This window comes from Lepidothrix coronata, unplaced genomic scaffold (assembly GCF_001604755.1).
Source record: "Lepidothrix coronata isolate B3197 unplaced genomic scaffold, Lepidothrix_coronata-1.0 Scaffold179, whole genome shotgun sequence".
NCBI lineage: Eukaryota > Metazoa > Chordata > Aves > Passeriformes > Pipridae > Lepidothrix > Lepidothrix coronata.
The window spans coordinates 1,267,986-1,293,727 of NW_016690359.1; the positions used below are offsets into that span (position 1 = coordinate 1,267,986).

Below are 25,742 nucleotides of genomic sequence, written 5' to 3' on the forward strand. Positions count from 1 at the left end.
GAATTGCACCAAGGAACATGATGCTGAGCTGTTCCCAAAATCATTTAAGTTGGAAAAGCCCTCAAAGATCACCGAGTACAACCATTCCCCAGCACTGCCAAGGCCACCACTGACTCATGTCCCCAAGTGCCACATCCACACGGCTTTCAAACCCCTCCAGGGATGGGGACTCCACCCCCGCCCTGGGCAGCTGTGCCAGGGCTGGAAAACCCTTTTGGTGAAGAAACTGTTCCCAATATCCAACCTGACCCTCCCCTGGCACAGCTTGATGCCATTTCCTCTCATCCTGTCCCTTGTTCCCTGGGAGCAGAGCCTGACACCCCCTGACTCTCCCCTCCTGTCAGAGAGGCACAGAGTGAGAAGGTCCCCCCTGAGCCTCCTTTTCTCCAGGCTGAGCCTCCCAGCTGCTCCTGGTGCCCCATCCCCAGCTCCATGCCCTTCCCTGGACACGCTCCAGCCCCTTCAATTCACAATTTCCAGCAGCATCTTGGATACCATCAAATGGACTCAAATTCACTTAAACCCAAGGGTAAGTGGCTCTGAAATCTTTAAAAGTGTCTTGCATTTATGTTTTAAACTCACACCCTGGTTTCTACTACAGGGCACCTGAGGACATGGCTCAGTGGTAGCCTTGGCAGTGCAGGGGGAACACTTGGACTCGATGATCTCAGAGGGCTTTTCCAACCTTAAGGATTCCATGATTCTGATTTACACTGGCTGTGTGTAAAGCACTAGAGCTAGAATATCTTGGAAGGAAATTCCAGGAATGGTGCCTGTTCCACAGATGGGGGTTGTCACAGAGTGCACCAGTGTGGAATCCCATCTGTGGCTCCAAGGAAAGCTCCACACTCAGACACACCAAGATCAAAACTCCTAAAGCCCATAAAGCTCACGCAGACTTTGGTCTAATGCTGGTACCAGGACTACTTTTCCATGGCCTCTGTTTCCCAGGATAGTTCAGTGCTTGCAGGATTTCCAAGCACCTTTGCTACTGCTGCTCTAACATTTCACTTGCAAACCACGTCAGCGGCCGTGGAGCCCACAGGGAATTCCGAGGATCAAAGCAAAGAACAACCCCTAAACCTGCAAAGAATGGAATAACTCATGAGAATCCATCATGTTGGAATGTTGCCAGTGCAAAAAGGAAAATCTTCTTCTCTGTCACTGGTGACCTGGGGTTACCAAAACCGAACACGTTTCAATATCTGTGCTGCGTGTGCATCGTCCTCCGCTTGGGCGTGAAAGCAGAGCCCCGTTTTGCTCAGTTTCTAGGTAATTCCACTTGGAGGAACATCATTTTGTGCTGCAATGTGGGAGTACAACGGATAAATTAGGGACAATGGAGAAATGTGTAACAAAAGGCCCCGTTAGTTTAAAAGTACGATTTTCGCGGAAATGAAACCAAGTCGTTCCTTTTGTGCTCACATTCTGCTAATTCCACCACTTGGGCAGTGATGTCATTCTTTTTCTTATGCTTTCTAAAAAAGACCTTCTTGCCAAACCGGGGTTTGCTTAAAACTGAACTCACAACCCACTACAAACAAAAAAAATTAAATATAATTTATTACTTTGAAACGTGTTCCTGTTGTTCCAATTTCACTGGGCAGTATCTTGTAAGAAGAGCCTTTCATTTGAATAACACAGCGAGGGCTGACCACTAACACAGAGCAGGGCACTTAAACGAATTGCTTGTGTCAAATACAAGCAATTTATGATTTATGATTATTTATTTATTTATTTATTAGGATTTTTTCCCCCCTACAACCACACGCAGAGCTTGAGGCACATTACAATCCCACATTTCCTGGGATAAAGTGCCATGTATTTCTTGTAGAAAGAGAGAATCTTCCATTTGTAGCTCATACTTCCATCTGAGCCAGATTTAAATTCCTGGGTATACTGCACTTAACTGCAGTGACACCATAAATTTAAAGATTTATTCCCGGTTTTACTCTTTCTGTAACTGGTACTGGAATGTGGCCAAACACCCATAAGAATTAGCACACAGAAACTGGAAGATTAATAGAGGGAACAAACAAACAAGTCCAGCAGGATTTGGAGAAGGAAACCTTATTCCTTGACTAGCACCTTTTGCAATTGAAATCCCAGAGAGGATGTGAAGTTCAGCTGCATAAGAGTTAAAAAAAAAAAGAAATTAATTAGAAACAATCAGACTTTTGGATTCTAATAAACAAAAATTCAAACTGTGAAGTTCAGCTGCTTGAGAGTTAAAAAAATTTGAAAACATTCAGACTTTTGCATTCTACTAATAAACAAAAATTCAAAGAGGTAACATAAAGATTATTTTTTCACCTCAGTCATGGAGTTTACTCCCAACTTCAATGCAACCTGATGGCATTAAGTGGTTGTTCATTTAAGGAAGCAAGGAATAAGCAGGATTATATTGGACAATAATTGTATTTCTCCTGAAAAGGAGATGCTTTAAGGGTTAAAAACCACTGGCATGTGACATGAAACACAAAGAAAGGCATCTTGTTCTCCCATACAATAAGTAAAACTACAGTAATTTTGCAGCAATGAATGAGCATGTCCTGAGGGCAAAAAAAAAAAAGGTGCACTGGAAACCAAGAGATCTTAAAAAAAGGAAGAGTTCAGCTGCAACTCAAACACCCAAAGCCATGTGGTCTGTGCTGCAGATGAAGTTCCTTCCACTGGACAATAAAGGCAGCTGAAGGAAATTTTTTTCATATTAACATCTGCATCTTGACAATGTTTCTCAAACCCTGTTAAGCAACTCCACTGAGCTAAGACAATATAAAAATGTACCCATTTTATTCAGCAGAGCAGCCAATGGGGTGTTTTAGATTTACACTGATGAGACACAGCCAGGCCTTAATGAAACAAGCAGCTAATGGATTTGAATTCTGGATTAGGCCAGGACAACTGGCTGGTTTTCAGGGATGTGCTGTCCATTTGCTGTGGCCGAAGGAATATCAGAGCAGGACACCAGGATGGTGAATCCTTCTTCCCATTCCACCACTTCCAAGCTCACCCATCTCTCCTGACAGCTCTTAACTGAGAGATATTAACACATCAAAATTCATGCTGACCGTTCAAGATCTCACACAAAACCTCTCCTGGCAGTGCTAAGTTCCAGCATTACTTATTTCCAGGCTCACAATTAGGAACAAGCTCTAATTTGGTTATAAATCTAAACTGCAAGTTTTCAACGTGGAAGTGGCAATACTAACGCATCTGACTGCTTTGAAAATCTACTGGTCTCTTAATTTCAGAAAAAAACTTGGTCTATCCAACTTCCTGAATGCCAGATGCATCACTGAAGAGACCCTGAATATTGCCTGAGAATGACAGATTTAGATATGGTTAATAAATGATATGGTTAATGCACATCTAAATAAGAATATACGGTTAATACACAGTTCCTTTAGCTTTGGTGCAAATTTACAGCTGTTTCACAACAGTTAAACAACTGGTCTGAAAACACAGGGAGGCATTTTTATTTCATCCTCTAGTACTGAAACTCGGCTGTAAACCTTTAATCAGGGTAAGTATTTTGGGAAGAAACAACATTCATTTTAGTTGTAAGAGGAGATCAATGAAAAAATCAGACACCACTTTGCAAAAATCAGTGAAAAAACACAAACAGCTTTGCAAACCCCCTCCTGTTTCCAGAAGCAGAGCTGGGCTCTCACAAATGAAAACAACTTTAATAAAAAAGGCAGTAGTTTGGTGCCTTTTTTTGCTATTTTTTCCTAGATTGGGAAAAACACAGTCAGTGTGAAGCAGCAGAAAGTAGTTCCCTGCCTTTCACAGTCTGAACCATGTGCTGGGTCCCTTTTTAATGTGGCACTGAAGCTCATGTTGGCCCATCACCACGTTCTCCTTTGGAAGAGACACTTGAACCCAGGCCGTGGTCCCAGCTGGAGGTGGAGCACCGTGTTCTATCCTGGGACACGACGTGTTTGCTGCTGAGCTTACACAGAGTCCTCCTCTAATTCACCTCAGAGCCCCAGCATGACTCTGAAATGGTCAAATGTGCTTGCAGTGCTTCTTTTTCTTCCTGGGGGCTCCTTCCACACACTCCTCCACCTCCTCCTTTTGCCTTTTGTGTTTCTTCTTATGGCGTTTCTTCTGCTTTTCCTCCTGGTCCCTTACACCGAGATCCTCCTCATCAGCTATTCCCACATAAATTTCTCCATAGCCCATATTTTCATCACAACTGGTGTTTTCTCCTTCGTGCTGCTCTTTATGTTTCCTCTTCTTTTTCCCTCTGTGACATTCATTTAATGGAGTATCCAGTTCCTCCCCATCCACACCACCAGTTTCAGGCTGTTTCTCGCAATGCTCTGTCCTTTCTGCCTCCTCATCTCTCTTCTGCTTCTTCTTTTTCTTCTTCACTTTGGTTTCCAGCTCTTCCACAGGATCCAAAGCTTCATCAGCCGTTGGGCTGGAATTATCCACCTTTGTTTCTGGTTCCTTCTGAGATCCCTTCAGCTTTGCCATGCGCTTGGCAAAATATTCCTGCACAGTGAGAACGCTCTTCACTGTATTGGAACCATCTGCAGGGTCAGAGGGCCAGTCCTTCTTCTCCCTGTCTTCCTGAGACTCAGGATCAGTAATATCCTCCTGCAAGTGAACAAAGAGAAGCTGGAGTGAGAGTCAGGAATAATGGCTTTAAATATAATTTGATTTTCGCACACTAAGAAGAAAAATATTGAAATGTGGTGCTTTGAAAATTAACTGCAAAAGTTTAGACTTGGGTGGAAGTTAAGCAGCCCTTATGTAAAAGATGCTGTAGGTTTAGAGGTGGAAGGATGAAAGGCAGCGAGAGAATACAAAAGAAGACAATTTTCAGTTGACTTCAATTCCTTATTTAACCTACTCCTGTGCAACTCACTGCAGATTGAGTTTACTACCTCCATACTCAGTGCATTACACTCCCTTTACAAAAGCACATGTCTCTATAAGACATAAACCAACATGAAAAATAATCCAGCACAATCCCTTAGCCCGTGGCACAAAGGAAATCCCATGCCTGGAATCCCTCTCCAGCATAGGGCTCCTGATCCAGGGAGCAATCCAGCACTGAGGCACCTCTTCCATCTTCTCTGATCTTCAGAAATGTTTGTTTCGTAGCTGCTTCACTGTCATTGTGTCCCAGATGTTGTTATTTAAACAGGCTCCATTTGATCACAAGTTATCAGATGGCAAAAACAACATCACAGGTTACATCTTACAAGGCTTCTGCAGACGTGAAATGAAGAGCTGCTCAGCGCTGGTTGCAGGTGAGGAGTTATTAAAAGAGCCTTGTATCTAGAAAGTAAATACACAACTAAAAGCAAAGTATACCTATGGAGTGGATGTTTTGCATGGCACAAACAGAACTGACTCTGAAAAAGCAACAAATGCAACAAGTTGAAAATATATAATTTGCTAAATTGTCTGTGATTTGCAAAATAAACAAGCCAAACAGGCAGCTGAAATTAAGGCTTGTTCACATACATAGCAAAGCACCCAAAAAAAAAGCCTCTGTGGCTTTTGCTGGGCAAAAGTAATAAATGACTCTTGGAAATGTCCCAGATTTTCAAAGAATCACAGGATCATTAAGGGTGGAAAAGACCTCCAAGATCATCAGGTTCAACCTGTGACTGATCCCCACCTTGTCCCCCAGCCCAGAGCACTGAGTGCCACATCCAGTCATTCCTTGGACACCTCCAGGGATGGGGACTCCACCACCTCCCTGGACAGCCCCTTCCAATGCTTGACAACCCTTTCCACAAAGAAATTCCTCCTGATGTCCAACCTGAACCTCTTCTGGCACAGCTTGGGGCTGTTTCCTCTTGTCCTGTCCCTTGTTCTCTGCCTGACCCCCTCTGGCTCCCCCCTCCTGTCAGGGAGTTGTGGAGAGCAAAAAGCTCCCTCCTGAGCCTCCTTTTCTCCAGGCTGAGCCCCCCCAGCTCCCTCAGGTCATTAATTTATTTTAAAACCTTGTTCATACTGCAGGTAACCAAACACCCCCCTCTGGATGGGAAAAGCTGAGCCGGTCAGGATGGAGAAGAATCCTCACCAACATCTGGCCTACAACCTGTTCTTGAAAGAGAGCTAAACCACAGCTATTGCAGCCAAATATGGTGAGTATGACTGAGATAATTCCCTGTTTTTCCATTCATAAATGCACTGAGAGATAAGAGCATCCACTCTGTCCATGCAGCCTGAATGTGAACTGAAGGGACTATAAAACACCACCAAATCAGGGCAGTAATATTTCACAGCCACTTTTACTGCCATAAACTGATACCCAGGGAAGGCCAGCAGAGAACTGGGAGATATAAACCCACTTATCTCCACACTTTACAGTTATTGCATGATGGTGGAGATAAGTGATCTGGTTCTCTTTGGAGCATCGTTAAACTTGCTGCCTGAAGTGGGGTTTATCAGGGTTTGTGAGGAAGGTTTTCCAGGTCTGACTCCTCTGCATCCATAACCTTTGCTCACATGAGCAGGAATGCAAAAATTGGTGTCATTAGTGATGCATTACGAGTGGATTTCCTCACACATCTGCTTTCAGGAGAGCTGTTCCAGTGGAACGAAAGTAAGGCTGCACTTGAGATTCCAGGAATGTTTGTGTGGGCACTTACCAAAATCAGGTACTTTTCTTGTAGGAATATGTTGTAGTGTTCCTGCAGGTATATGGAGTAACTGAAACTATTTGACTTCTGGCAGAGAAGCCTGCAAAGAGGTTGTTGAACATGGGGAAAAACAGGATGTGTCCACACACATCCACATACAGGTGACATTTGAAAGGGGAGCTGCAGCAGAAGTTTGACAAGGCAAAATTTCCAGGATAAATGGATTGAGCTACGTTTACAGTAACGCTGTTTTTAATAAGACCTACCTCCTAATCCAGCAAGCACAGAATCCCAGTGCATAACTGAATCACTTAGGCTGGAAAAGACCTCCAAGATCATAGAGTCCAACCTGTGATTGATCCCCACCTTGTCCCCCAGCCCAGAGCACTGAGTGCCACGTCCAGTCGTTCCTTGGACACCTCCAGGGGTGGGGACTCCACCACCTCCCTGGACAGCCCCTTCCAAAGCCTGACAATCCTTTCCAAGAAGAAATTCCTCCTGATGTCCAACCTGAACCTCCCCTGGCTCCCCCCTCCTGTCAGGGAGTTGCAGAGCCAGAAGGTTCCCCCCTGAGCTTCTTTTTCTCCAGGCTGAGCCCCCCCAGCTCCCTCAGCCTCTCCTGGTGCTCCAGCCCCTTCCCCAGCTCCATTCCCTTCCCTGGACATGCTCCAGCCCCTCCATGTCTCTCTTGTCTGAGGGGCCCAGAGCTGCCCCCAGCACTGGAGGTGCCCCAGCAGTGCCAACAGAGGGACGGGCACTGCCCTGGACCTTTGGCCACACCAGGGCTGGTCCAAGCCAGGTGCCATTGGCCTCCTTGGCCAGCTGGGCACACCCTGTCTTGTCTTCAGCTGCTGTCAACCAGGACCCCCAAGTCCTTTTCCAGCTTTCCAGCCACTCTGCCCCAGCCTGGAGCTGCAGGGGGTTGTTTGTGACCAAGTGCAGGACCCGGCACTTGGCCCTGTTGACCCTCCCACCATTGGCCTCAGCCCACGGATCCAGCAGATCCAAACCTGCTGCCCTGCAGCAGCTCAGTGAAACTGGGCATTTTCCCTCTACCCACAGCAGGATTTTGACACCCTGGATTGCAAAAGGACAAACAGTCTCCCAGGTTTGCAGCCAGAACAGTTTCCCTCCCCACCCCAAGATGTAAAACGCACTTGGGACCAGAACACCAGTCACCCCCTGGCCAACCAGGAAAGGATTTTCTTATTCCCTTGGTGATTTCAAGTCCTGACAACTTAATTACTGTAATTGAAGGCAAATATTACTTGAACTCTACACGTTTCTTTTTATAAAATACATTAGGCATAAAAACAAATGTTCCTTTGGTTAAGCAGAGGAGTTCAGAAGGTTTGCACGAGCCCAGAAAATAAGAACCTTGCTCAGAAACTCCTCTATTGATAAGAATTTTAATAACCACGGGCCACTGAGCACAGAACTAACAGGGCATGGAGACAAGCAAAAAGGTGCCAACCCTAGAAAACCTCTGGGTTTAGGAAAAGCTTATGTAAAACCATAAATCACCTGGAAGGGCTGTTAAATGCCAAAGTGTTCCCGCTTCCGTGATGTACCTGTCCTAGTAGCCATGGGAACACTGCTGAACTCCAAACTCTCTCAGTTTATGCAATTCCTCCCCTCCTTGACCCGACACACACATAGAAAAAATTCAAACAAAAATAAGAAATGCATCCTTAAATGTGTATTGTGCTGCTGCAACTTCTGAAAAGCAATTTTTCACCAGATTAAAGACACTCCTACTCCTAAAAAATGATGATCGTGTAAAAGGGAAAGAGCAATTGTGCTGTAAGTGGTGGAAAACCTGAATATTGGGCTTTGGAGTTCCATGAGTTCCAAAATTGCCAATGAAATCATTCTGGGAGGATGAATTAAAAGGAACTGGGAATCCTGGTCTCCGGAGAATTGGTAGGATGGTCCCGAGCAAGAGAAAACAACTGCCTGAAACTCGGTGTTAAATGTGGAATGATTAAGAGGAAACAATAGGAAAATTCAAGGAGAGGTTGGGAAGGGCACAGGAAAAGATGAAGGTCAATCACAGCCAGAAGTCCCCTGTAAATATCATCTGTTTATGCAATTAAATGTATGGAAAATAATCTGAAGGACATAAAGCACTTTATGTACTGCCGTGTTTTCTTCACTTGCTGATTAAATCATTAAGTTAGGACACTAATCTTATAGAGGGAAATCCTGGTTCCCTTGAATCCTGCAGGATCAGGATTGCATCTCTAAGGCATCACACTCTGAAACTACCTTCCAGCCACAGTTACTTAGTGAAAGAAAAAACAGAGGATTATGGCTAATTACCAAAGCAATTCACATCACATCATGAAAACACTCTGGCAAGAGCAGAAGCCTGAAGTGGAAAGGATTTAGACATCTCATGAAACCCAACCTGGTCTAGTGGAAGGTTCCCTGCTCATGGCAGGGGGTTGAAATTAGATGATCTTTAAGGTCCCTTCCAACCCAAAGCATTCTGTGATTCAATGATAATTAATATTCAAAAAGTAAAACTGCACCTGCACATTACTCTGTGAGGAAAAGTGAGATATAACCAACCAGCAAAGCAAAGGGTGTCGGTACATGAGCAACAGAAGCAGCTTGGATTAATTCAGAGACTCTTCAGAGTGCAAGGATGTCTTTTTTAGCACTTAAAAGCTTAGAATAGGGGAATAAAAAAATCTCCTATACAGTCTCAGATCTGCCACATATGAACTACTGTTATTTAAGCTTTTGCTTCCTCATTTGGAAAGGAGGGGGTACTAATTCACACCAGTTTTGTGAGCTCCAATTCACAAAAATGACACAAAAGGCAAAGGCAGAATAAATCTAAACTCTAATTTCAGTAGATTCTCACTTAAGTGGTTTGGATGAAGAACATGGAGCCTGAGTTACATGGAAAACACATCATCATTCATAGCTTTAAAATGCAACCACCCCTTCCTGGCTGAACCACGGCCATCACCTACTTTCTGGTTGAGAAAGTGTAACAATAAGATTAAGACAATCCAGTTCTGTTCCTGCTGCTTCAGATCCTCACCTAGAGGTGCTTTGGGATGACCCCCATGCAGTGCAAAAGACCAAACAGAACTGAGGGCATCCCTGTATCCTTCTAACCCAGAATGGCTGCAGATTATTCCTGGAGAGCCACTCTGGAGCTCTGCAGACATCAGTGAGGACAGAGCCTTGCTTGAAGGAGCTGACAACTTCAAGTATGAGCATAAACGTTTGGATTGGGATCAAACAGGCAAGAGAGTGAACAAAGACTTGTAGCACGATGAGTTTAAGCAGGATTAAAATAAATACATGCATAAATAAGGCCACATACCATCAGTTCTGAACTCAATGCTGGCTCCAGAGCAGGTACTCAGGAGGCTCTGATGTTTTTAACTTACCTGCAGACAGCATTTTATGAAGAACTAATGATAACAGGCTTCCAGTATAGGAAGAGCTGATGCAAAGGGAAAATGGGACAATCTTCCTGGTGCTCATGAGGAAAAGGACAAACAGCAGCAGATGTAAATCACCCACACGGAACTTCAGTAGGAGAGATCAGCACATATGTGAAGCCTCAACAACCACTGGGAGTCTCAGCCTTTGAAAACAACTAGAAACAACTCCCAGGAAAGCATTAGGTGGAGTTAATCCTTGCTTGGAATGGAAAATGGAGGATCCCCAGAAGCATCTCCCAGCCCTGTAATGCTTTAAAAACTTAAACAGGGATCCAGTTTGACCTCCAGCTAATCACAGAATTGTCGAGGTTGGAAAAGTCCTCTAGCTGAAACATTCCCCTGAACTGCCAAGGCCACCACTAACCCATGTCCTCAAGTGCCACATCTTTTAAACCCCTCTTAGATGGGGACTCGACCACTTCCATGGGCAGCCTGTTATAATAAATGAGGGTTTAATGAAAGAGATGAGAAGCAGGAATACTCAACCTGGGAAAAAAAAAAAAAAAAAAGTAAAAATTCAGTCCACTTGCAATTTCTGCTTCTTGTTGACTGGTATTTTAACCACCAGGGCACCTCACAGAGCCATAGCAAGGTGTCCTTTCACTGCTATTTATCCTGAGTGCCAATAAAGCAATGAATCCACGCAGGGGAAATGGAATGAAAATCCTGAGTGTCTAATGCCTGTATGACATGAAACACTTTTAAAAAGGACAAGTTCCAATTACTACAGAGAGGCACTTTCCTGACTCCATTACAGTAAGATCTGTGTGAGAATACACTGAAAAATCAGCTGCTGTCTTGCAGTTGATAGCAACTGCTACACTCCACAGGAACTATCAGCTCTGTCTCCAACCCAGCAAGGACAAGGAGAGAGGTTAGGAAGTAATTAATGGAAAAGGGACAAGGAAAAACTTCTTTAAAAAATCCAACTGTTCTTCAATGGAATTAAGAAGATCCATTTTTGCTACACCTGCAGCTCCAAAAGATAGAAAAAATAGGTTTTTCCTCTTGCAATTAAAAAGCAAAGGAATTTTATTATAGCAAATCTTTGCATAGAATAATTTTGGGGTTATTAATAGAATCCTTGACCTCTGGAGGTCTCCAGGAGAGAGAGAGGCTGGAGCAGGACTATTGTCAGCACTAGACCAGGTCAGTTTTTGTAGTGGAATCATGGAAATCTCCAAAGACAGAGGTCCCACCATCCTTCAGGACACCCAAATTCTGATCATGGAACTGCAGAATGGTTTGGATTGGAAGGGACCCTAAAGTTTATCTCATTCCAACCCCCTGCCAGGGGCAGGGACACCTTCCACTATCCCAGGTTGTTCCAACCTGGCCTTGGATGTGGCACCATATCCTAGTGAGGAGGTTTTATTGCCACATTACAGCACCCATTTCATTCCACTGTATAAATCTATAGGTGCTTGGTTTCTAAGTACATTTACATTGTACTTGCTGATTCCATTTTTAATTTCAGTTTTAAAGTCTGTGGTGATGAGTTTCTTTTAGAACTACATTCAAATTCTCCCCAGGTTGTCTTGTAATTCTATTTTACATTTTTGCCAAAAGCTCATCCTGTACCTCAGAAAGTGGCCAATTTTAGCATTTTCCTTCATTCTTATAATTCACCCAATAGAAAGCCAGCATCTCTCTTGCTGAATGCAATCTCTTGATATCCAAAATGCCATTTGTTTGTCATCTAAACAACACATTTTTAGTGTTTTAGGATGTGTTGGATCCCAGCCTGTTCCCATCAATGAAACAGGAGCTGTAACACTCAGCCAGGTTTTGCCTTCAGCCTGCAAACAACAGGGGAACAGGAAACAACAGGGTTGCAAAAGTGCAAGGGATTAAATTTTGGCCAGAGCCTTGATTACAACGACAGCCATGGGGATTCATTCCAGCTGTCATTAGCAGATCCTGGGCAGTCCACAGCACCTGTACTTCCAGTGGCAGCTTGGGAACCCTGTGTTGCACAGACTTCCTTCTACTGTTCTTCCACTTTTCAGGAAAAAAAAAAAAAGCATTTATTGAAGTTTTAGCACAACAAAGTCCAGGAGCTGAGGAGAAGGGGGAACACACACCGTGAGGCACCAAGAGGTGCATAAGGCTGAAGGAACGTGGGGAGAGAGTCAAAAGCTCAGCACAGGGCAGAGAAAATCCTTTTCGTATCTTGAGAGCCCCTCAGATATCCTTGTGTGCCATCTCATGTCCCTGCACCACACTGCTGAGCCCAGCAAAACCTCCGTTCCTCCACATTTCCTCGCAAATTACATCTGTGCCTTCCACCGAGCATAAACAAACCTAAAGGAAGAGATTTCCCCAAGGATCTCTCTATTGGCACAGCACAGAGATCCAAACACAGTGACTTCATCTTCCCAGAAGCACCTAAATCAGTTCTAACCGTCCTGTTCTCACCTTGAATAACAGAGGAAGTAAGTCCAGCAAAGCGAGCACGGGACTGGGAAGGTCACGTTTCCCAAGTTCTCTTCCCGGCTGGTGGGAAAGCCTGGAGAAGTTATTCCCTCCAGCTCTGGCACAGGTTATCAAAGCACAGAACATGCCTGATCAACTGGATGAAACTTGCAGCAGAGCTCAAGAGTTTCATTAAGTGCTTGGGAAGTGCTTTGAGATCCTTCAGAGAGGGATCCCAGATGGATTCCAAAGGCACCGGGCAAGGATGGAATAACCCTGTTGTTCCTCTCATATGGCTCTGCCACGGGGCTGGGACACCCAACAGAGAACACACACAGCACCACTCTTCTGTTCTGTGATCTACCTGTATAGAATCAAATCATCAAGAGACTCTCAAATATAGTATTTCAAAGGGTTGGGCAGGAGTCTAATCATGGAATCAAAGAATGGTTTGGGTTGGAAGGGATCTTCAGGATCGTCTTGTTCCAACCTCCTGCCATGAACAGGGACACCTTCCACTAGCCCAGGTTGCTCCAAGTCCCAACCAACCTGGCCTTGGACACTTCCAGGGATCCAGGGGCAGCCACAGCTTTTCTGGGCAACCTGTGCCAGGGCCTCACCACCCTCACAGCCAACAATTCCTTCCCAACCTCCCATCTAACCCTGCCCTCTGGCAGTGGGAAGCCATTCCCCCTTGTGCTGTCCCTCCATCCCTTGTCCAAAGTCCTTCTTAAGCTCTCCTGGAGCTCCTTTAGGCACTGGAAGGGGCTTTAAGGTCTCCCTGAATCCATCTCTTCTCCAGGTGAACCCCCCCAGCTCTCCCAGCCTGGCTCCAGAGCAGAGGGGCTCCAGCCCTCGGAGCATCTCGGTGGCCTCCTCTGGACTCACTCCAGCAGCTCCACGTCCTTGTGCTGTTGTTCCCCAGGGCTGGAGGCAGCTCTGCAGGTGGGGTCTCACCTGAGGGGGCAGAGGGGCAGAATGCCCCCCTCCCCTGCTGCCCATGCTGTGGGATGAGCCCACAGCTGTGGGATGAATCCAGGATGTAAATCAGTGCAGAGGGGTCTTTTTATCCGGTAGGCAGCTGCTAATCAGGATTTGGAAGACAAAACCCTCCTTGATTCTTGAGTTGGGGATTTTTAACTGCTCCACAGATACAAATAAACTGAATGAACCACAAGAGAACTTGGGCAGCCAAACTGTGAATACAAGCAAAGGGCTCTGAAGATTTCAGATGCCAAGATAAGCCAAGAGAAAGGATGCAATAAAAACCACTGGAAGTAACCAGAGGAGAGAAAGGAGTTCTGGTATCAATTCCAAGAGCAAGCACAGGAGAATCCCAGCCTGGCTTCTGGCAGAGGAAACCACAAGTGCTTTGAAATCTGAAAATAACACCTGCCCATGCAAAACTCCTCTTCCAGCTCTTTTCTAATAATAAATGTAGAAAAGCAGATTTGTGTATAAATAAAGTACTTCTAGGAGCATTCAAGCAGATAATTTAAACCAAACCTTCCCCTTCCCCTTAGAAGATGCTTCTCAAAAGGAAAATACACACTTGAAACTCTTTTGTTTCTCTGCTCTGAGAGGGTGAAATGCTGCAGAGCTGATCCAAGTATCAAAACCAACTCAGAGCTCTGGGCAAGGGGACAGACATTTCCTGTTTTTCAGCCCCAGCAGTGGCTGAGGAGCTGCTGAGAAATACCTTGTGTCACTTTTTATCCCTTTTTAGTGTGCCTTGGTTCCTTTTCTCTGAGCAGGTGTGAAGGGGCATTCATAGCACAGGAAAATGAATCAGAAGATCACAATTTGGAGCAGCACAGACCACAAATACCAGCAGGCCCCTCCTGTGCAGACTAAAGGACAGATGCAGAAACACAAGACAAACAGCAAGAGGGAGAATTAGATTCGAAATACAACAGCATGGATGTGTATACACATTTTTTACTTCTCTCCCATCTATAAGGGTATGAAAAAAGCAGTTTGTGTGAGGAAAGGGTTTTATTTTTCAAGGAATATCGCTCCTGCAGTGCACCTACAGTTCATATGGATCTCATCCTTGTTTTCAAGGATTCACACAGTACAGCCCCTATGTGACTATAACCCAGCCAGGTACAATCTCCCTGCAGCCTTTTTTTCATAAATTCGTGCATTTCTTCTTCATTTCTGCCTTTAGTTTTGGTGCTTCCTTAAACAACTACTCTGACAGGTCAGATCCTCAGATCAACTCCAATTAGGACTCATCCTCTCCCCCAAAACCAGCCCAGCTCTTCTCCTCCAAGCTTCCTAATGCTGCTCCTGTGTTTCACTAACCACGTTCCCCGTGTCCTACCTTACCCTCTTCCCATCTGAGATGTGTAACATCCTGCCCTTGTTCTGTCCATCATTCCATTGGAAGCTCTCTGGGGAAGCAATTAGCCCACTTGTGAGCACTCTATAACATAATTAACAAATAATAACCACTGAGAAATGTAGGCCAAAAAAGCAAAGCTATCACAGCACCATTTCTGCAGAGACTTGTATTGTTCTGTGCTCACTTGCAGCTTCCAAGTTCCTGGAGGCAAATTTTCAACTCCCAAGCAGCACAAAAGCAAAAGGTGAACACTGTGCTTTAAAGAAGACATAAAGTGTTCTGACTTTATTTGGATTTACAGGCTTTGCTGCTTTTCCACACTCATTAACACCACGAGCTCCAAGTATTTACACAGAACACTACAATAAATTTCAGAACTGGAGGTGAAAGGCTCATAATTTGAGTCTAAATTAACTTTGGCAAGGAGAGTATCAAAGGAAGGAAAGACAGGATGACTGCAGCCATGAGCAAGATGCAACACAAACGCTGTAATGACATCATTTAGAGTGAAAAAACTACTCAAGGAGGCATAGACAGAACCTCCCTGTTGGGTATTCATCCACACACTCCACAACACCCAGTAAGGAATGGCAACAGTTGTCAGGGAAAGCCTAAAAACTCCCTCTTATTTCAGCAGGAAACAAAATATTTCCAATTCCTGAGGCTTCCTACTGCAAAACAGCTCTTCCAGCCTCTTGCACACTTGCTAGAAAGTGTAACGAGTCCTGGGTATCCCTTTAATGCTGCCTCTGTCCCCTTGATACTGAAAAACAACTCTGGTTGTTAAGGTGCCAAAGCAATTAGATAAAGGTTTCTAATACAGCTGAAGTAGAATTCCCACTTCATGGGGAGCTGGGGAGCTAAAGGAGGATGAAAAAAGAGGAGAAAAGGATAGACTGGTGTGGTTACTGGATGAAGAAAGGTGGCACTTGGAATGTACAGAGGAAGAATAATGTGATTACATCTCCACATTTCTCATCCTTGAATATGTCAGCAACAGTGACCTTACTCTGAAACACTGATTTTAGATCCAGCCATCACTGATCCTCTCCTGAAACTCGACATTAAGGTGGTCCCTGCTGAGAGCAGGATAATGAACAGAACATTTGGGCCACAGAGCAGGTGGAAAATCTGTCATGGAGCAGTTGGCACTAATTTTTGGGCAATCCCTGGAGACTACAAGTGCCAGCACAACTTTGTAGCCTGAGCAAGATGGGGCACGTTTGCTGTGACTTGTGACAAGGACTTTTGATGGTCAGTTTGTGAAATCTGCAATTTCTGGCAGAACTTTGGCTCTGTCAACCTGTGGAACAACTCACCTGGTTTAACCCAAGCAAGCAGGTCATTTGAGGAGAGAACAGCTCAGATCAGCATGTGCAGTGCCTACATTTCCAAGCCTGTTCTGATTGCAAAGAATGTCTTAATTATCCAAGAGAAGACAGGTCTTGTCCTTCAAAAGTGATGGCAGAGGGGTGGTAGCTAGACAATCTTTAAGGTCCCTTCCAACCCAAACTATTCTGTGCTTTGATGATCCATTAACACTGAGACAGTTTGTAGCCTCACAGTCCGTTTCTTAGCTCAGCTTTTCTGCTCATGGGCAATCCAGCCCTGATCTCCCAAGCATTAGAGGTGGAAACATTTGGTTTATTTGTCTTTCACATCCATATCTGTCCAGACTGCTCTGGAGTTTACATCAATTTCCTCCCCTGGGAGTAAAGAGCCTGATTTTCCACCTTCAAACCCATCCTTGGACTGTATTTCCTTTGGCTTTCTTTTCAAGCCCAACCTTTATGTTTCTGCTCTGCTTTTAACAGAATCATGGAATGGTTTGGGTTAGAAGGGACCTTAAAGCTCAGCTCATTCCAACCCCCTGCCATGGGAAGGGACACCTCTCACTATCCCAGGTTGCTCCAAGCCCTGTCCAACCTGGCCTTGAACACTTCCAGGGATGGGGCAGGGATGCTTCCCTTCTTTCTTCCCTCCCTTTCCTTTTTTTTTTTTTTTAATTTTGGCGATGACTGCTTTTATAATTTTGACCTGGGTGAGTTTTAAAGACACATCTTTCATTACAATAAGTATTATCTTTGTGCTACTGCATAAAGATTTAGCAGCAACTCAAAAAAAAAATGGCAATGAGAAAATCCCCGTGCCTGTAATTCCAAATAGATTTCCTAGGATTTTATTATTAACACTTTCCTTAATGCCTTAAGGGGAGAGAAGTGCTCTGTGGTTGCCCAGTGAACCACACAAAGCACACAACCTGTGCCCCAAGGGACTTACAGGTTAAAGCCCTGAGTGGGTACAAAACAACCCAAATAATTGCCAGGAAGGCAATCCCACAGGCAGCCTGGGTGTTCCAAGCTGGAACGTCTCCTGGCACAGGAGCTTTGAAAAAGGAGTGGGAATGGGATGCTTATCCCAGCTTAACAGCAAAGTGCTCCAGGAATAGGCAGGAAAATAAAGACTCAAGAGGAAGTGTCAGATTAAAGGAAAGACCAATTTGTTCCCAATGTCTCGCTTGCTCCTGTTGCTCTGTGGTTTACAGGGAAGCAAAGGCAGAGAAACACGGAATCATTAAGGTTGGAAAAGCCCTCTAGGATCATCAAATCCAACCATTCCCCCAGCACTGCCAAGGCCACCACTAACTCATGTCCCCAAGTGCCACATCCACACGGCTTTTAAATCCCTCCAGGGATGGGGACTCCACCCCTACCCTGGGCAGCTGTGCCAGGGCTGGACAATCCTTTTGGTGAAGAAATTGTTCCCAATATCCAACCTAAACCTTCCCTGCAACTTGAGGCCATTTCCTCTGCTCCTGTCACTTGTTAGATGGGAGAAAAGTCTGACCCCCACCTGACTCCACCCTCCTGTCAGGGACTGTAACAGCCTCACACAGCTGCCATCTCCAGTCCTTCAGCCATGTCATGGGAAGCTGTTCTGTGGAGAGGCATGTGGTGTTGGTTGGGATCTCAAATCCTTAGTGGAAAGGCTTGGAGTAGTTCACTGAGATGTCCTAAGTCTACTGAAGCAGAGAGGAAACACAGCAAAGAAATTCTTGCTTAAAGCTGAGCATTAAAAGGGTGTAGAGAAAAGAGGAGAAAAGAACCACAGAATGGTTAAAGGACCTTAAAAAACACCCAGTTCCAACCCTCTACCATGGGTAGGGACACCTTCCTCTAGACCAGGTTGCTCAGAGCCCCATCCAAGCTGGTCTTGGACACCTCCAGGGATGGGGAGTGTCCCCTCATTGAACAGGCCCAGCTTTTAGCAAGAGCACAGAAGCTTTAAGACATGATGTTTAGCCCAAATTAGACTCCACAATCCACCTTAAAATCTGCTTTCCACCTTTTCTTTACCTCCTTTCAGTTAATCTTCCTCTACCCTGCTCTTTCATGAGGTGAGCCCTCTGCTAATCCCCCCTGCTGCCTCCAAAGCTGGGTGGTCCCTCCACCTGGAGCTGAGCTCCACCACCAAGTCAAATCCCTGCAGTGACTCAGCAGTGCCAGCTCAGGTTTAGTTCTTCCCTTCATTACCCCACACTTAATGCCCTAAGAAAAGCAGGAGGGTGGAGCCAGGGAAGTTCTTAAAGATGTCATTCCAAGGACACGTGAAGGTCGTGGATCTCCAAGGTGTGAGCTGTGATTTTCATTCAAAAAAGGACAGTTGTAGTAACTCCAAGCAAAGGAACTTGACTTCCTGTGGCTTTGCATCTCGTGGCTGGATGACCCTCTACCTGTTTGGTGCAAGTTCTGACAGAAGCTGTTCCTGTGGTCACAGGGTTTGTAACGACTTTGCTCTGTGTGGACTCTCTGATGTCTAATTATACAGTTGGGCCCAGCTGGGAAAACAATTTGTCTTTCCTTTTCATGACACCATTTATTTTCACAAAGAGTAGGAACTTCGTATCTGTAAGGCTTCTGTCTGCCTGTGTAATGTGGTGGAAATCAGTGAGAGGGGATGGAATAGATAAAATGAAATAGTGGAATCGTTAAGGTTGGAAAAGACCTTTAAGATCAAGTCCAGCACCACCACGTTCACCGCTAAACCATGTGCTCAAGTGCCACAACCACGTGTCTTCTGAACACCTTCAGGGATGGTGAGTGCTCAAAAATAAAAAATAATCATTTATGCTTTAATTGACCTGGAAACCAGGCTAAAAATGAAACAATCCTTTACGTAGTTGAAGTACTAATAAAATTAATTCAGTGTTGACAAATACAAAGAAATTCAGTTGAAGAATAGAACCTAACATTAAATAGAACAAAAATTAGGAAGTCAGGACATACTTCAGCAGTTCATCCTGTTACTGGATGCCAGTGATGGTTCTGCATGTCTAAAATATCAAATACATTAGCAGCTGGACAACTTACAAAGCAGCATAACACACAGATAGAGGTTAAGAAGAAATTCAGGTAATAATAATTACTCCAAAGTCAAGTGTGCCAGAACTACTCACTGTTAATCCATATTGCCCTTATTGTGCTTTCTCAGATACATCTCATCCCCTCCATGAGAACATGATTTGTGCTAAAAGTAGGTGTTCATTTAAGGTGGAAATGAGGCTCAATGAGAAACAGGCAAACAACGACAGTAAAAACGACCACTAAAGACCACTTGGAGTAATATTTTGTGCTGAAGCAGAGGAGAAGCAGCCACAGAGCCCATTCCAGAGAGCAAATCACCTCTGGAAAAGCGGCAATAACATAAAAGTGGAAGCAGTGAGGGGAAGGTGCAGATGGCAACCATTAACACGACTATTTTCGCAGCAATCAACACCTCTTGAAGGAAGGAGAAAGAATCCATGCTAAGTCATAGGTGGGAAGAAGCCAACACATCAGCGAAGAGGAGGAATTCTCCAATTATTATTCTGCAAAAGGCACTGACATCCATGTTACAACCTGTTATCAACCACAGCATGTCGAAGGGATTAAAAGCTAATGACAAACCACAATTCCTCCTGAAATCCTGCGCCAGGCCAGGGTCTCCCACTTTCTCAGCCTAAATATCCACAGTTGCAACATCAGAGCAATGTTGTTTTGTTCCCAAGGAAGGAGGTGATTCACTTTCTTCCACCTTAAAATGTTGATTAAAGCGGGAACCCGCCCCCAAAATTTAAAGCAGAGGGAAAAAGAATACAAAGTGAGGCGTAAAAGGAGATGGGAGTCGAGGGGAAAATCAAAGCAGGGAATTCACCAGGAGGTAGAGATTTTATCAAAGTGATTGGTTCATTAGGCAGAAGATTTGACTGTGCATTAACACGGTACAATTGTGTTTTTTGTTAGCGAGCTCTTCAGGGCAGACACCTTTGTCTTTCTTCTTGTAAAACACCAATTAGTACCTTGGGCAGACTACAAACAAATCAACATTAAAACAAAGCAGAGAAATAGAACCATTTGTATCTCCTGTTCTGCCTGGAGTCACTAGGACAGACTCAACTCTCTGGAGAGAGACCACATTCTTTATTCTCTAATAGTCTGTAGGAGTTAAAAAGCACAAACTTGGATTTCTCTCTCTGCTTTGGTTCAGAGGGAGTTCGCCACAGGATGCTGCTCTGGGAATTCTTCTTACACATTCCATATATATGTACTGAAGGTGGTTTTAAATTAGTAACAGTATAATTGTTGCAAAGCCCACCCAACGTTGCACAAGCCAGGCTTTCCCAGCATGGAAGCACCTGTTACACATCCTCTGAAGGGTCATTTTTGGGAATTAAAAGACTGCTGGAATGGTACTGGAAGACTACACAGAGTGGAAGGAGCCAGACTTGGTTCAGTCTTGTCCACATGGCTGGACTGGGAAGGGTTCCTGGCACCATCTCCAGAAGTTCAAAGGGGGTTTGTCTTGGAGAGAAGCAGCTCATTCACCTCGAAGCAGAGTTTGGGAGGGAATTTACTTCCAGTATCCAGGAGGGAAAAGGAGGACCATGTTCTATCAGCAAAGGTATACACAGTAAACCAAGAGAACTTAATCCAAAGCCACCACCAGCTTCCCTTTCATGGAATCACAGAATCGTTAAGGTCGGAAAAGACTTTTAAGATCAAGTCTGACCATCAACTCAGCACTGGCACCGTGTTCAACACTAAACCATGTCCTCAAGTGCCACATCCACACATTTTTGAACACTTCCACGAATGGTGATTCCACCACTGCCCTGGGCAGCTTGTTCCAGGGCTGGACAACCCTTTCAGTGAAGGAATTGTTCTCAATATCCAACCTAAACCTCCCCTGGTGCAACTTGAGGCCGTTTCCCCTCATCCTGTCCCTTGTTCCCTGGGAGCAGAGCCTGACCCCCCCCGACTCCCCCCTCCTGTCAGGGAGTTGTGGAGAGTGAGAAGGTCCCCTCTGAGCCTCCTTTTCCCCAGGCTGAGCACCCCCCCAGCTCCCTCAGCTGCTCCTGGTGCTCCAGACTCTTCACCTTTCAACCTGCCCTACCCAACCAGCATCATCCCCCACTTCCCACGCACACTTTTTAAACAATATTAAATGTCTTTTCTGGTTTATCTCCCTAAGATATGTTCAGAGGAAAGGTCAGACACAGCAGAAATCTGTTGGTTTGGGGTCACAGTAATGGTTAAGATGTCAAACCACAAATCCAGAGTCTGAGCCTTCCATGACTCACACCAAGGGCTGATCAGGTTGTACTTGCTCTAAGTAGAAAAATAATAATTTATCCTTGATTGAAAAAACCTGAAAATCTGCCAGTCACATCTCTGCCTAACATATCAGAAAGCACTAAAACCCTAACCAAGGCTACAGTAAGGAATGAATAATTTGGAGTTTATGATTCCTAGAGCAACACTGATGTCAAAGGTTGGGAGAAAACAAGGGTCTTCTGCTCTCTATGGAAAAGAAATAATGATCTTAAACAGCAGTGACAGACATCCATTTTTTAAGAGCTGGAAAAGCCTTTCCATGTTTAATCAAGCCCACAACAGGCTGTGCAGACTTTGTGGGGTTCATGTAAGAGAGAACTCAGTGTTTTTTAAACACATCTGTCAAGACTCACGCGAGCAGAGCAAAGGTGATGGATCTGATGAGCACTTCAGTTCCTTTATTAACTTACCTCCTATGAAAAGAAACCTGGAGAGCAGCTTGGAAACAGAAAAGGGTGAGATTTAGAGATCTCGTGAAAGGGTTAAACATTCAAACAGGTTAATATCTGAATTTTGAAAGAATTTGGCCACCAGAGCTCCTTCCCTGCAACAGTTCCGAGAAGCCGCTGCCAACGTTAACATCGGGAGGCAGATACCGACAGGACTTTTTTGCCCAGTCAGATGCTGGTATTGACACTCATTCAGACAAGCCAGTACAAACAGGAATAAAAGGCCACCTTTCTATGGCAACGCTCCTCAAGGAACGGAGGAATTCACCGAGAGCCATGAAATCTCTGGCAGGCGCTGGGGTTCACTTCCCAAATGTCCCGGGGCACGGAAAAGCTGACGCGCCTCACGTAACAACGGTTCCTACCACACCGAGATCTAGAGATGAGTGACAGCCCCTGCAATATCCAGCAGGAATTCAGACAGTGGCCAAGGATGGGGGATAAATCCCAGCTGCAGGTCAGGCTCCTCCTGGGAGGACAGAAATTCTTGCAGAACCAAGAGCTACTTGAAGTTTTCTTCAGGCTCGAAAGCAAATGGCAAGTTTCTCACACAAATGTCACTGGCCAGGCTGGACAGGGCTTGGAGCAACCTGGGATAGTGGAAGGTGTCCTTGCCCATGGCAGGGGGTTGGGATTAGATCATCTTTAAGGTTCCTTCCAACCCAAACCACCTATAATTCTAATTACCATCCAAATTTCTGCCTCTGCATTTTATACCCCAGTTCACACTAACTAGACAACTCGGTGCTGGTGCTGAAGGTAGAACTGATTCAGAGGGAGGAAGCTGAGCTCATTTTCCCAAGTCCAGGGGAAGGGTGAGCTGTGCTCGAGGCACAGAATGTTCCCTCACAGCCTGGGATCTTCACATCCAGTGCTCAGACCAGATTCCAGTTTTCCTGCCTTGAAGACAAGGGGATGTGGGTGTAAGCCTGGCACTCCCAGATCCAGCTGCTCTGCTTCTCAGAAAAACTGCCATCAGCATCCCTATACTTGGGTTTTGAATCCAAAATTTAGGCCTTTAGTCCATCACTAGTTTTAAGGCTGCAGAAAAACCTCGATCTCAACAAATTTAATCTGGTCTCAGCAGCACTTCAGGAGAAGGTTTGGCACCTTTTCCCAGCAGTTGTGCTTTGTTTTTAAAGCCAAGCTGACAATAATATGGATGGATCTTGGAGAGCTGAGAGCCATGGACAAACAATGTAAAGGTTTCAAGGTGATTTTTGGAATACCAGAAGGCCTGGATGGGTAGCTGAGAGCCTGCTATTGATGACAGATCAGCCAATTTGCATCTGATTCACAGAGACTGGAAGAGAACTGGGAAATTGAGATTACAATGGGATTAATCACACGACTCCAGGGATCCCATTCGACTCCAGGGATCCCATTCGTCCCACTCCTGATGGGTTCTAAAGCTGCTCTGTGCTGTCTGAGCTGCATTTAGGAAGTTATTTGGGGTTTGCTGGGACAGGGGTATCAGATTAGAAGGAGGGAAGAGATAAAGATTAGCTGGTTTTCCACTCAAAGCTGTATCAAAGTTACGTGACCACGAGCCAAGATTAAGGACTGTACTAAACCTCAAATTCCAGACTGGAGCTGAAAACCTTTTGAGATTTAATGCTGCTAATTCCTACAGCTCTCACATGTACTAGGAGTGACTGTTAAAAAAAAAAATAAAACAAATCAATCATTGTGGAGGAACTGTTCTGCATCCTGAAACAAAGGGAAAGGATGAGATCATACCTATTTCTTCAGCCCTGCCGAGGTCTCAAAGTTAACATATGAAGCAGATGAGGAGACTTGCCTCAGCAAGGCCTGCCAATGTCAGAGCAATAAATAAATGCTCAAATAATAAGGCTGCACCTTCAGCTGATGTGGCAGCACTGCTGTCAAATCCAGGCAACCTGTGGAATCTCGGGATCTCTGGGTAATCGGAGATCCGGCGCCTCGTTTACCTGAAGGGAGACTCCGGAGCACAGCCACCATGGAAAGGATTGGGCTGCCAGGCAGGCAGTTAATTAGGTGGGAAACACTTCCACAGTCTCTTTCCCACTGTGATCTTGTGTGTTGAACTTGGCATTCCCATGGAGTTCTTGGGCTGTGCTACCAACAGGGACACCAAGGCCCAGGGAGCAGTGAAGCAGTTTGTCCTGAACTGTTCAGCATCAATGTTTGATGTGGGACTCCTGGTTTTGCTCCTGGATTTCTCTTCCTGAGCTTTGGCCACTGAGATATATTTCCAGAAAAGTTGCAAGCTGGACCTTCTTGTGGCAGAAATCAGGAATAAACTCTAAGTATTATCAAATGCAACAAATGAGCTGGTCAAACCAATTCATCGCTGTGTTTATATTTTTCCAAGAATTGGTTCCTAACTCAGAGTCACAGCCCAGACCCTGGCACAGCTCCTGAGGTCCAGGCATTCCTGGTGAAAGGTTCTCTTTGCTCCAATTCCCATTCCCTTTGCCTTAGACCCTTCATTTCTAGGTCACATGAAGACAATACATAAAAGAAAACCTCTGATGTTCGTCTGTAACGACACTCGCTGTCCAAATAACCCCTTCTTTGAGGCCAGTTTTTGTCTGACCTTTGTTCTGAATCCGATAGCAAAACTCTGATTTTTATAAAACTCCCTTCGGAAAAACCAGTTAAATCTTTTTTTTTTTTTTCCCTTTCTTTTTTTAAACTTAATTCACCTTCTGGGAAAAGTCTAAACAATTTGGAGTCATGATGAATTTATGTCCTTTTGGGAAAAAACCCTCCAGAAAACACTCCAATATCTACAGAGATGCCTATTGACCCAGCAGTTATCAGCAATGTGGTGAGTTTTTTTTTTTTGCTTTCTGGCACAAAAACAGCTTTCTAAACACCAGTGACCCACTTTCACCTAGCTGGCCTCTGAAGTTGAGAGAAGATTCATACCCTGTAGACGTTGGAGGCTCTGTTTGAAGTCACTGCTGTCAGGAGATGGTCAGTTTACGTCTCCTGTCCTAGGACAGGAAAAGGATGCACTCTCAGCTCCATGTGTTGCAGGGAGATAAGCACAAAGATTTCTGTCCTATGCCCTTATCAGCTTTTCCTGCTACTCTCCAGAACAGACACCACCAAGACTGGCAGTAAAAATTAAACTTAAGCAAAAGGAAAAAAAAAAAAAAAGTCAAAAAAAGAGACCCAAGTATTTCTCAGAAGTGTAATTCAAAAGGTTGAAGTTTTGGGGAAAAAAAAATTTGTGCTGGGATTTTTTAATATTGAAAACGACCTAAAATCTTGTGTATACTCAGTGTGAACTGATCTCCTTCTCTGACAGAGCCAGGGTGATTTAGGGTTCAAAATATTGAAACAGTCACCTTGCAAATAAAACCAATTAGCTGGTAAAAGGACATTCCTTGTATATGGAAAATCATCAGAATCACAGCATGGATTGGGTTGGAAGGGACCTTAAAGATCAGCTTGTTCCAACCCCCTGCCAGGGGCAGGGACACCTTCCACTAGACCAGTTGCTCATTCTAGATATTAATATTTTTATTTCATGGTTTCCTTTGCTTTTGATTCTCTCTTTGCTGCTCCCTCCTTCTCTTTATGTTACTTCAGCCCTTCCACCTCACTGTCTTAGTGTGCAGAGGACAGGCCAGACAGAGCAGAGTCTCCAAGGGTTTTGGTTTATCTCCCATCTTTCCCTCTCCTGCCCACACAGGATTTAATTTATGGGTTCTTCAGCCTCCACCCTCTATAAAACTGGTGTTACTTCTTGTTAAAACATTGTCCTCCACAAGTGAGATGGACTCAACATCATTTCAGGAGGCATC

At 44.7% G+C, this 25,742-nt stretch overlaps 1 protein-coding gene across 1 annotated transcript in view; it reads right to left on the minus strand.

The window, feature by feature from the left end:
• Positions 1-226: 226 nt before the first annotated feature.
• Positions 227-25,742, minus strand: part of PINX1 (PIN2/TERF1 interacting, telomerase inhibitor 1) — a 65,360-nt gene continuing 39,844 nt past the window's right edge. The window contains exon 7 of the mRNA XM_017830488.1: positions 227-4,608. Within this exon, the coding sequence (XP_017685977.1) occupies positions 4,012-4,608 (597 nt within the window). The 3' untranslated portion in view covers positions 227-4,011. The remainder of the gene's footprint in view (positions 4,609-25,742) is intronic.